Raw genomic sequence first — 12669 nt, 5'->3', positions numbered from 1 at the left:
TACAATAGTGGCTATTGTGAGGCTTGTTTTTTTTTTTTTTTCCAGTGTTGTTAAGGGTCAGATTTTGTTGTATAGGGTTGAGTAGTGGGTTTTGTTCTGGCACGTAGATAAAGTACTTACAAATTGGTTTGAGGTTTGCCTTTCAAGCTTTGTTATGATGGGTCCAAAGCAGCCTTTGATCGGGGGCTAAGTCCTACTACTAAGCCATGGTGTTTCTGAGGAACCACCCTGTGTCCTGTGTATTTCATGGGCTCTTTACTTTAGCTGTTGGGAATGCAGACTATTTCCAGCCCTGTATGAGCTCCATTTTGTCCGACAGCTTTCCAGTGGTACTTTGTCCAGCCTTCCTAGCCTTGAGGAGTTAACCTCATACACCCCTTGCAGATCCTTGGTCTGCCAAAGACTTGAAAGACAGTGTGTCTCCACTCACTGCCTTCCTGTCTCTACCTCCTTTCCCTAAGACCTCTCCAGCTCTGTGTTCCACTTCTCCAGCAGCCTGCCCCACGGATTCTAGCTGCCTCGGCCTCCCAGAACATCAGCCTGTCTCCTGAACTCCAGGTCTTCTCTGGCCTCTGTTTCTTTGCTCTCCTTGTGCTGCAGCTGTAAGCTGGGCAGTCCCGAGACTTACCTCCTTTCTCTTCTGGCAGTGATCACAGTCCCTTACTGCATCGTGTCCAGTTTAGAAAACCTGTTGTTTTGTGTATTTTAGTCAGCTTCATGGTTGTTTCTGTAAAAAAAAATAAAGCAATACAACTTAATATCAGAGTTGCTCTGAAAGTAGACACTGGATGACTACCTTAGTTCAACTCTTCCAGTGTCTTCCTCTCGAATAATTTATGAATGTATTATAAGAAATTTTTTCTTGCATCCATCCCTCTGTCTCCACGTTCCCTTCCAGAGGTGCTGGTTTTCAACAGCAGTTTTGCCCCATCCCTCACTCCCGGGACACTTGGGGTTGTCCCAGCTGGGGGTGCTTCTGGCACCCAGTGGATAGAGTTCAGGGCAGCTGGTAAACGTCCTTCAGTGCACAGGACAGTCCCCGTAGCAAAGAACAACTCAGCACTAACTAGCCCAAGATGTCAAAACCACCAAAGTTGAAAATTTCCGTTTTAGAGTATTGGGCCATAACATCCATCACGAAAATGTAGAACACTTTTGTGTTTGTTAGAAACTCTTAAGAGGACATCCTTTTGTCCTGAGACCCTAGTCATCTTGTGACTCTTATTGGTGCTTTTCTGTTGCTTTGAACTGAGGCCACGCTGATAGTTCTCTTTGTTGCTTTTCTCAACTTTTGAATTTGTCCTTGGGTTATTTTCCTCAGCTGATACGATTATTACGGTATTTCTACTCTTCAGTAGCACAATAGAAATGCAAAAATACTCATTCTTTTGGGGGAAAGAGCAAAGGAACAGAGGCTGAAGAGGTGGAGTAACATTTTCAATGACTCATTGTCACTTGTTATTAATAATAGTGTTGTTTCCAGTTTACCATATGCAGTTATTTTTCTCTAACAAAAAGTTGATTTTAGTTAAATTTTAGTTTGAATATTGAGAAGAGTTTATATTCAGTCTATAATTTATGGAATGCTTTAAAAGTGTAGATAACACTGGTCCTCTGACTGATTTTCACATTTTTGCAAGTGCGAGTTTCAGTGGAAGACTATATAGCCACATTCTCCTATTTTCCCTCTCTTTGTTCTTGACACTGTCATATTTGCATTTTGAATTTTAGCCACAGAAAGCACTTAGAAGATTTGCTTGGCTTGCTTTGTGAGTTACAGGGCAGAAACAAGCATGTTTGTCTTGTTCCTTTCTCTCTAAGACGACAGGGTGTAGATGTAAGAATTCAGCTCATACACATTAAGGGGCTTCTAGACACTTGAAAGTTGCAGCTCATAAAATAGAATCAGACTGTGTAGCAGTAAATGAGAGCTTAACAAATCTCATCTAACCTCACACTACAGGTGGTGAAACTGAGACTCAACGCAGTTTAACGTCTTCCGAAGGTCGTGGAGCTAGCTGCAGGGAAAACTGAACCTGAACAGAGGTCATGTTTTCTGCTGAAATTATGATGTTCCAGTTCTTTGTGTGACTGCATCTGCAGTCTTTTCTTTCTGGGTCCAGCATCAACCTCTTCATCTACCATCTCCAGGGGACCATGGCTGGTTAAGGGAATTGCCTTCCCATAAATTATCTAGTCTCATTGTCCCTGATATTTGGCTCTGTGGTTTCTCAAGCATAAGTCTAATTTTTCTACTTAAAATTATTTTACATGAATAGAAAAAAAACAAAACTGTTCTTGTGAATTCGTTGACCCCTTGTTTTTCTTACACTCAATCAGAATTTTTTAAAAGCTCAAGGGTTAGAGGTTTCCTTTTACTGAAAAATTACCTGGTTTGGTTCCTTGAACTTCTGCTCTTCAAATATATCTTGTAACGGTGTTTGAATTTTCATAGCTTTACCGGTAATATATCAAAGAAACATCAAATGTTTGAGTGGTTGGATCAAACATTGAACTCTTAGGCTAGCGTTTAATGAAGTCTTTTGCAGAGCTTTCTGGTCTGTGGATTGAATTCTTCCTTAATAAATGAGGGACAGGTATTTGTGCTGCTTTCTTCTACGTTATGAGATTGACATGTTTTCATCTCCAAAGCCTTTGTGTATTTGTTGCAAAGATGGGATTGTTGTTGTTCAGTCACTGAGTCCATGTCTGCGTCCATGGACCGTAGCCCACCAGGCTCCTCTGTCCATGGAATTTCCCAGGCAAGAATACTGGAGTGGCTTGTCATGCCCTCCTCCAGCGGATCTTCCCAGCCCAGAGATGGAACCGTCATCTCCCGCACTGGCCACCAGGGAAGCCCAGAGATAGGAGGGTAACATTCATGGGTCAGGATACTCCTTTCTTCTGGCAGAAGTGGATACATACCACTCTTCAGTGAAATATACTTTAATGTGTCTTTATAGCGAATTAGGTTTCCCTCCATGCCTCTCTGTTTTGCTTTTGGTTAAAGTGATTTTTAAATTCTCTTCCTTTTATCAATGGGGACATACTTTTCAGATGTAAAGTAAAATACTGGAAGAAAATCCAGGATGAAAAAATTTAAGTCCAGGCATTTCTTTTGGTTTATTTTCTAATTTTATGATTACGTTCATGCTAGATTTTAGTTTTGCGCAACTGCTTTGAATTGTGCCAGTTTATACAATGCATTTTAGAAAATTTGAATCTTAATGGCGTTGGTAAAATTAAGTTTCTTATTTTCCTTTATGAAGAGCTAGAAATATTTTTGACCATTTGATCCATGAGATTATTCTTTAACTTAAATATGTACTTCTATTTTTTGTTACTTGCTTGAGAATATGTACAATTCTTGGTTTTACTAAGAAAGAATTGATTTTGTTGTATATGCTGTATCACTTGTCTGAAATTAACTTCCCAGTAATTTTAACTGTCCAAATAGAGACAAGAGCCAGGTAAATTTAAGTAAAAAAGGCTGAGATGAGGTCTGGTTTCTGAGTAACAAAATGTACTATAAAATCTACAGTTAGCTTTGCCTATAGGAAATTTTCTTAGCATCTCATATTAAAGCCTGTGTTTAAATCTTACTAAAGGAAAAGCTTTTACAAGTCAAATTACATGATTTTCATGCCCACGGTTGGTTAGAAGCAGCAAAGTAAAAGGGACTATTAGAGGTTAACACACACACTGAAACAGGAAGGAGACCACCCAGCCCAGTAAATAGAACTTAAAGAATTACTCCAACTCTGACTGTTGAGTAGTAAGGCATGCCACAGGCACACTTGGCCCAGGATTATTCCAGTAATCATTGCTATCTGCAATGTTGACTCTGTGTCATTCTGAAGAGGTCCAGGGAGCTCTAGGAACAGGATGCATTTTAGAAAACTGTAACTGTAAGTCACTTCAGTCGTGTCCGACTCTGTGCGACCCCATAGACGGCAGCCCACTAGGCTCCCCCATCCCTGGGATTCTCCAGGCAAGAACACTGGAGTGGGTTGCCATTTCCTTCTGCAATGCGTGAAAGTGAAAAGTGAAAGTGAAGTCGCTCAGTCACATCCGACTCTTGGCGACCTCATGGACTGCAGCCTACCAGGCTCCTCTGTCCATGGGATTTTCCAGGCAAGAGTACTGGAGTAGAGTGCCATTGCTATCTCCGCATTTTAGAAAAATAAGTGTAGAATTATTTTATGCATCACTCAGCTTTGTCTAACATACCATATTTTTCATATCTTTTTTAAGAAATAAAACATTATAAATATGTTTGGAACCCCTTTTTCCCTCCTGTGAATTGACCTGTCTAAAAATCGATACTCAGTATTGCCATGAATATGTTTTGCTTGCTCTGCAGATATAGATAGATACACACATGCACATGGAGAGTAAACGATAAATAATCTTTTGACGTTTTCCTGTGAGTGCAGTCACACTGTACCTGTCTTCTGTCAGTTATTTGCTCTATTTGGGGATTTATGTTGGAAACCCTTGTTATTCATTGTAAATATTATTTAGTCCATTGTCAGAATTACCACAGTTTAATTATTCATTCACCTATTGATGGATCTTTGTTTTTTGGATACTACATACAGTGTTGCAGTGAATATCCTTATAAATATCTCCTGCGAAGCAGGTCTCTAGAATATAGTCATAAAGGTAAACCTGACGGATTACAGCAGTTTACTCAACTTTAGCTTTACTGTATATTGCCAGATTATAGTCCAAAATGCTTGTACCAGTTCCCACTCACTAGTAGCATATGAGAATTCCTATTGCTCCATATACTCCCCAGTACTAGGTTCTGTTAAGTCGTTTCTCTGTGTGTAAGTTTTATTTCATGAAATACGAAATTGTATCTAAAATGGTTTTAATATGCATATCCCTGATCTGTAATTTACTTGAGCTTAGTTTATGATTATAGTTCGTTTGGGTTGCTACAATGTTTCTCTTCGTATTTTCTATTAGTTTATCTTTTGATTATTGATCTGTAGGAGTTTCTTCTATATTCTGAGCACTAATCCTTTGTCCGGAGAAGGCAATGGCACCCCACTCCAGTTCTTTTGCCTAGAAAATCCCATGAACAGAGGAGCCTGGTAGGCTGCAGTCCATGGGGTCGCTAGAGTCGGACACGACTGAGCAACTTCACTTTCACTTTTCACTTTCATACATTGGAGAAGGAAATGGCAACCCACTCCAGTGTTCTTGCCTGGAGAATCCCAGGGACGAGAAGCCTGGTGGGCTGCTGTCTATGGGGTCACACAGAGTCAGACACGACTGAAGCGACGCAGCAGCAAATCCTTTGTCACATAAGAGTTTCAAATACCTTCTCTCAGTCTGTGACCTATCTTTATAGTGTTTTCATTATACAAAAAGTTCTTAAGTAGAACAATATATATCAGTCTTTTGTGACTACTGCTTTTGCATTATTAAAGTCTTCCTGCCATGGGAGTCGTAGATATTTACTCATAAAATTTTAAAATTTTAGTTTTCACTTACTGTTAATTCACTTGGAATTTATTTTTGGTTGATGAGATATGGGCCTACACAGTCCTCTTTGTCGATTCCTGCTTATACCACAGTCACCAAATGATCCATCCTCCTCCCTCTAGCAGTCCACATGTGCTTGGGTCTCTGAGGTTTTTGTTCCATGGGTATATTTGTGCCTCTAACAATATGATACTGCCTTAATTTTGATATCTGGCAAGGTGAATGCCCCCATGTCACCTCCACAGAGCAGCCCCCTGCCCCGCATTGTTGACGTTCTTCTGGAGTGCCCTGGGGTATTCTTGGCCCTTTACTTTTTCATATAATGTTTATATGGAATTTAAAGTTCTTTTTAAAAATCCTTTGGGGATGTTGATTGAATTGTATATATTTATGAGTTAATTCACATGTCTACTTTTAAAATAAAAATGTTTGGGTGCTTAAAAGAAAATAAGTTTTTTGTTTAAAAAAAAAAGTTCTCAAAATCAGCCAATTCAAGAGTTCTAAATATTCATGGTTGTATTACATTTAAATAAAGGACATACCATTGGAAATGTTCATTGAGACTTGGGGGTAGTTCATAAAACTAAAGCATCTTGAATTCATTATTCTTGCTGTTTTCACCTGTCTATATTTATGGATTACTTGTTTCATACAGTATCTTCTACCTTGAAAATCCCAATAGCCAGTGGTAGGGAAATTTTCTAATTTGATTTCTTTTAAGTGCATTGTGTGTATAACTCATACTTCATAGATGTACCTCAGTTAGTGTCGAAGGAAAATGTTCCCCGTGTTGGCTATGTATCATGTTAGATAGATAGCCCATGCTTTTAAAATTTACCTCAAAACAATGTACCTGTGTTCATAGATGATGAATGAGTTTTTTGCCAAAATTCCTCTTTGTCCTTCTGCAGAGACTTACAGCTACTACTGGAAGCAAACAGCGAAGTCGCCTCTCCATCATGGCCCAGTACCTCTGCGACGTTCAGCACATCTTGACAATTCCAGGTCAGGCTTTTGTGCCCAAACCAGAGGTGAGTTTCTGATTATTTGTTTTAAACAGTATAGTATACGAGGACTAGGATGTGTGAGGATGTGTCATAGAAAATTATCTCTAGAATCTGATCTTCTATGCAAACTGTACCATAACTTTTTCCTTCCCTCTCCTAAAACCATAAAAATCACAGTGGTGGATCAGTTCAGTTCAGTCAGTCAGTCGCATCTAACTCTTTGCGACCCCATGGACTGCAGGACGTAAGGCCTCCCTGTCCATCACCAACTCCCAGAGTTTAGTTAAACTCATGTCCGTTGAGTCAGTGATGCCATCCAACTATCTCATCCTCTGTCATCCCCTTCTCCTTCCACCTTCAATCTTTTCCAGCATCGGGGTCTTTTCCAGTAAGTCAGCTCTTCACATGAGGTGGCCAAAGTATTCGAGTTTCAGCTTCAACATCAGCCCTTCCAATGAATATTCAGGACTGATTTCCTTTAGGATGAACTGGTTGGATCTCCTTGCAGTCCAAGGGACTCTCAAGAGTCTTCGCCAACACCATACTTCAAAAGCATCAATTCTTCGGTGCTCAGCTTCTTTATAGTCCAACACTCACATCCATATATGACTACTGGAAAAACCATAGCCTTGACTAGACGGACCTTTGTTGGAGAAGTAATGTCTCTGCTTTTTAATATGCTGTCTAGGTTGGTCATAACTTTCCTTCCAAGGAGTAAGTGTCTTTGAATTTCATGGCTGCAGTCAACCATCTGCAGTGATTTTGGAGCCCCAAAAAATAAAGTCAGCCACTGTTGCCACTGTTTCCCCATCTATTTGCCATGAAGTGATGGGACTGGATACCATGATCTTAGTTTTCTGAATGTTGAGCTTTAAGCCACTCTTTCACTCTCCTCTTTCACTTTCTTCAAGAGGCTCTTTAGTTCTTTGTTTTCTGCCTTAAGGGTGGTATTATCTGCATATCTGAGGTTATTGATAATTCGCCCAGCAATCTTGATTCCAGCTTGTGCTTCATCCAGCCCAGCGTTTCTCAAGATGTGCTCTGCATGTAAGTTAAATAAGCAGGGTAACAATATACAGCCTTGACGAACTCCTTTTCCTATTTGGAACCAGTCTGTTGTTCCATGTCCAGTTCTAACTGTTGCTTTCTGATCTGCATACAGATTTCTCAGGAGGCAGATCAGGTGGTCTGGTATTCCCATCTCTTTCAGAATTTTCCAGTTTGTTGTGATCCACACAGTCAAAGGTTTTGGCATAGTCAATAAAGCAGAAATAGATGTTTTTCTGGAACTCTGTTGCTTTTTCGGTGATCCAGTGGATGTTGGCAATTTGATCTCTGGTTCCTCTGCCTTTTCTAAAACCAGCTTGAACATCTGGAAGTTCACAGTTCTCATACCATTGAAGCCTGCCTGGAGAATTGTGCAGTAGTTTGAACACTCTTTGGCTTTACCTTTCCTTGGGATTGGAATGAAAACTGACCTTTTCCAATCCTGTGGCCACTGCTGAGTTTTCCAAATTTGCTGGCATATTGAGTGCAGCACTTTCACAGCATCATCTTTTAGGATTTGAAATAGCTCAACTGGAATTCCATCACCTCTGCTGGCTTTGTTCATAGTGATGCTTCCTAAGGCCCACTTTGACTTCACATTCCAGGATGTCTGGCTCTAGGTGAGTGATCATACCATCATGATTATCTGGGTCGTGAAGATCTTTTTTGTATAGTTCTTCTGTGTATTCTTGCCACCTTTTCTTAATATCTTCTGCTTCTGTTAGGTCCATACCATTTTTGTCCTGTATTGAGCCCATCTTTGCATGAAATGTTCCCTTGGTGTCTCTAATTTTTCTGAGTGGATAGTTAGCTCTTAATCTGATTTTTCTTCTCCTTAAACAGAATGACCAAACATCTAGGTTTATATGTGTTACCCTGATGGTGGTATTATCATTACTATAAATGTTTTCATCTTGAAGTTGTATTTTGTCCACTGCCTTTTCTGCATCTAGTGAGATCATCACATGATTTTCTTTCATTTAATTGATGTGTCATGTGTTACATTTATTGATTAGCATATGTTGAATCATCTTTACATCCCAGGAATGAGTCCCACATCATCATGGTATATAATCCTTTTGTGTTCTCAAATTTGGTTTGCTAATATTTGGTGAGAATTTTTCATCTGTATTCATTAGGGATATTGGTCTACAGTTTTCTTGTGGTAGCCTTATCTGGCCTTGTTTTCAGGTAAATGCTGTTTTCATAGAATGAGTTTGGAAATATCCCATCCTCCACAGTTTTTCGGAAGTGTTTGAGAAGGATTGATTTTAATTCTTCTTTGAACGGTAGAATTTTTTAGTTAAGCCGTCTGGTCCTGGGGTTTTCTGTGTTGGGAGGCTTTTGATTACTGATTCAATTTCTGCTTGCCATTGGTCTGTTCAGATTTTCTGTTTCTTCCTTATTCAGCCTTGGTTGGTTGTGTGTTTCTAAGAACGTATCCGTTTCCTCTGAGTTGTCTCATTTGTTGGCATATAATTTGTTCATGGTTGTCTTGTCTGTTCCTGTGTGTTTCTTTAGTCTCAGTTGTAATGTCTCCTTTTTCATTTCTGATTCTGAGTCTTCTTTTTTCTTAGTCTGGCTAAAGGTTTGTCACTTTTAATTTTTCAAAGAACCAGCTTTTGGTTTTGCTTTTTTATTTTTCAATAAACTCCATTTATTTCCACTCTGGTCTTTATTTCCTTCTGCTAACCTTGTTCTTTTTCTAATTTCTTGAGGTATAAAGTTAGGTTGTTTGAGATTTTTTTAAGTTCTTAATATATGTATGTATTGCTGTAAACATCTCAGAACTGCTTTTGCTACATTCTATAGTTTTTCAATATGTTGTATTTTCATTTATTATGTGAGATTTATTTCTCTTTTGACTTCTTCTTTGACCAGTTGGTTGTTCAGAAGTCTGTTATTTAGTTTCCACATATTTGTAGATTTTCCAGCTTTCCTCTTGTTGATTTCTACTTTCAATACCATTGTGGTCAGAAAAGATAATAGGTGTGATTTCCATCTTTAATTTTCTGAGATTTGTGCCTTATCATGATCTATACTAGAAAATGTCCCATGTGCATTTGAAGAATGTGTATTCTCTGCTGTTGTGTGGAATGTTCTTTATATGCTTAAGTCCATTTACTCTAGAGTACGATTTAATTCCAACAATTTCATTGTTGATTTTCTGTCTGGATGATCTGTCTGTTGCTGACAGTGGCATATTGAAGTTTGTTACTCTTAACTGCGTTGTCATCTATTTCTCCCTTAGGATTTGCTTAATATATTAAAGTACTCCAATGTTGAGTGTATATATATTTACTACTGTAGTATTTTAAAGATGTAGTGACCCTTTTATCATTATGTAACAACCTTGTTTGTCTCTTGTTAACCAGTTTTTGGCTTGAAGTCTCTCTTATCTGATACACAAATGGCTCGGCCCCTTTTCTTTTGATTTCAACTTCCAACCCTACACTTTGAGCCTATGTGTGTCTTTAGAGTTGAAGTGAGCTTCTTGTAGGTAGCATATAGTTGTTGTTGTTGTTGTTTTAATTTCAATTGGAGGATAATTACTTTACTGTGATGGTTCTGCCACACGTCAGTGTGAATTGGCTGTGGGCATCCATGAACCCTCCCTCCCTCGCCTACCCTTGTCCCCACCCTCTCCCCTGTGTTGTCATGGAGCACCAGCTTTGGGTGCCCTGCTTCATACATCAAACTCGCACTGGTTACCTGTTTCACCTGTGATAAGGTATGTGTTTCTTTTTTCTCAAATCATCCCACCCTCCCCTCCTCCTGCTGAGTCCAAAATTCTTTTCTTTATGTCTGTGTCTCCTTTGCTGCCCTGTACATAGGATTTTCGGTACCGTCTTTCTAGATTACATATATATGCGTTAATATATGGTATTTGTCTTTCTCTTTCGGACTTCACTCAGTATAATAGGCTCTAGGTTCATCCACCTCATTAGAACTGACTCAAATGCCTTTCTTTTTTATAGCTGAGTAGTATTCCATTGGGTATGTGTACCACAACTTCCTTATCCAGTCATCTGCTAATGGACATCTAGGTTGCTTCCATGTCCTAGCTGTTGTACATAGTGCTGCAGTTAACATTGGGTATCTTCTTCAGTTCTGGTTTCCTGGGGGTATGTGCCCAGTAGTGGGATTGCTGGTTTCTATTGTAGTTTTATTCCTGGTTTTTTAAGAATCTCCATACTGTTCTCCATAGTGGTTGTATCAGTTTGCATTCCCACCAACAGTGTACAAGGATTCCCTTTTCTCCTCACCCTCTCCAGCATTTATTGTTTGTAGACTTTTTGATGATGCCCATTCTGACCAGTGTGAGATGATACCTCATTGAGGTTTTGATTTGTATTTCATGAGCAGTGTTGGTTTGTTTTTTTTTGTTTTTTAATCCATCTAGTCATTGTGTGTTTTTTGATTGGTGAATTCAGTTCATTTATATTAGATTATTGACAGAGGATTTACCACTGCTCTCTTCCTTATGCCTTCTGGTTATTTTGTATCACACTGTTTTTTCCCTCTCTGTGTCTGTCTATCTTTCTAATGTGGTGGGTTTCCATAGTCATTTACTCAGTCTTTCCTTTTCTATCTTTCATGACTCTAGAGTTTGGCTTTGTGTTTAACATATGGCTTACCTAAAAAAATCTCAGAAATAAAATGGTTCTTCTTATGCTGATATCACCTTATCTTTATTTGTCTATAAAGATTCTACCCTTTTACTCTTCCACTTATATATCTTTATCACAATTTATCTCTTTTAGTGCTGTGAATTCATTGAGAAATTGTAATAGCTTTCCTTAAGCCTTTATGCTATAAGTAAGTGGTTAACATACCATTCTAATAGGGTTAAAGTTTTCTAATTCTGACTATTTTTCACCTTTTCCAGGGTATTGTGAACTTTTATTGTCAGTAAATAATGTATTCTTATTTCAGTTTGAAGAATTCCTTTTACCATTTCTTTCAAGGAGGTATAGTGGTGTGAACTCCCTCAGTTTTTGTTTTCTGGGAAAGCCTTTATTTCTTCTTCATATTTGAAGGATAACTTTGACAGATAATTGGCTGGCGATTTTTATCTTTTAACACTTTGAATATGTCATTCCACTCTCTCCTGGCCTGTAATATTTCTGCTGAGAAATCTGCTGTTAGCTCAGAGAGAGTTTCTTTGTAGGTTACTTCCTCCCCATGCCCCCACCCCATGCTGTTAAGATTCTTTCTCTATCATTGATTTTTGACAGTTTCATTATAATGTATCTTGGATAAGGTCTTTTGTATTGAGGTGATAGGATGTTCTTTTAGCTTCTTGGACATGTATACTAGGTTCTTTCCCCAGGTTTGAGAAGCTGTCAGCAATTATTTTTCTAAATATACCCTCTGCTCTCTTCTCCTCAACATAGATCAATTATTCTTATATTTGGCTTTCTCCTCATACCTGATAGGTCTCAGGGTTTCTTCACTTTTAAAAATTTTATCTCACTCCTGAGTCATTCCTAAATTCCCGTCTTTCAAGTTCCTAATTCCTTCTTCAGTCTTATCTGCCCTTTCTTAAGCTTTCTAATGTATTTTTCAGTCTGATCTGCCCTTTCTTAAGCTTTCTAATGTATTTTTCATCTCATTCATTGAATTTTTCAGCTCCAGAATTGGGTTATTTTTTAAAATTTCAGTCTCTTTGGTAAAGACCTCATTCTGTTCATTAATTTTATTCTTGAGTTCATCAAATTGCCTTTCTGAGTTTGAAAGTGAAAGTGTCAGTCACTCAGTCGTATCTGACTCATTGTGACCCCATTGGATGTAGGCCCCCCAGGCTCCTCTGTCCATGGAGTTCTCCAGGCAAGAATACTGGAATGGGTTGCCGTTTCCTTCTCCAGGGCATCTTTCCAACCCAGGGATCGAACCTGGTTCTCCTGCATTACAGGCAGATTCTTTACCATCTGAGCCACCAGGGGAAAGCTCTGAGTTTACTTGTGGCCCATTGAGTTTCATCATAACAGCTATTTTCAGTTCTTTATAAGTTCGATTACAGTATCCTGCGCCTTTGAGTTTAGTTACTGGAGAACAATCATTTTCTTTTTGTGATACCGTATTACCCTGATTTTCATGGTGTTTGACTGGAATGTGC

General features: G+C 38.8%; 1 protein-coding gene across 3 annotated transcripts in view; it reads left to right on the top strand.

The window, feature by feature from the left end:
* Positions 1 to 12669, top strand: part of TFB1M (transcription factor B1, mitochondrial) — a 67365-nt gene that overhangs the window by 25398 nt on the left and 29298 nt on the right. For all 3 annotated transcript variants that reach the window (XM_024996707.2, NM_001076896.2, NM_001114610.1), the window contains exon 5: positions 6408 to 6527. In XM_024996707.2, the coding sequence (XP_024852475.1) occupies positions 6408 to 6527 (120 nt within the window). The remainder of the gene's footprint in view (positions 1 to 6407; positions 6528 to 12669) is intronic.

The sequence above is a fragment of the Bos taurus genome, chromosome 9, assembly GCF_002263795.3.
Source record: "Bos taurus isolate L1 Dominette 01449 registration number 42190680 breed Hereford chromosome 9, ARS-UCD2.0, whole genome shotgun sequence".
NCBI lineage: Eukaryota > Metazoa > Chordata > Mammalia > Artiodactyla > Bovidae > Bos > Bos taurus.
Note: the sequence above shows the minus strand (reverse complement) of the source record. Positions and strands in the feature narration are given on the sequence as shown.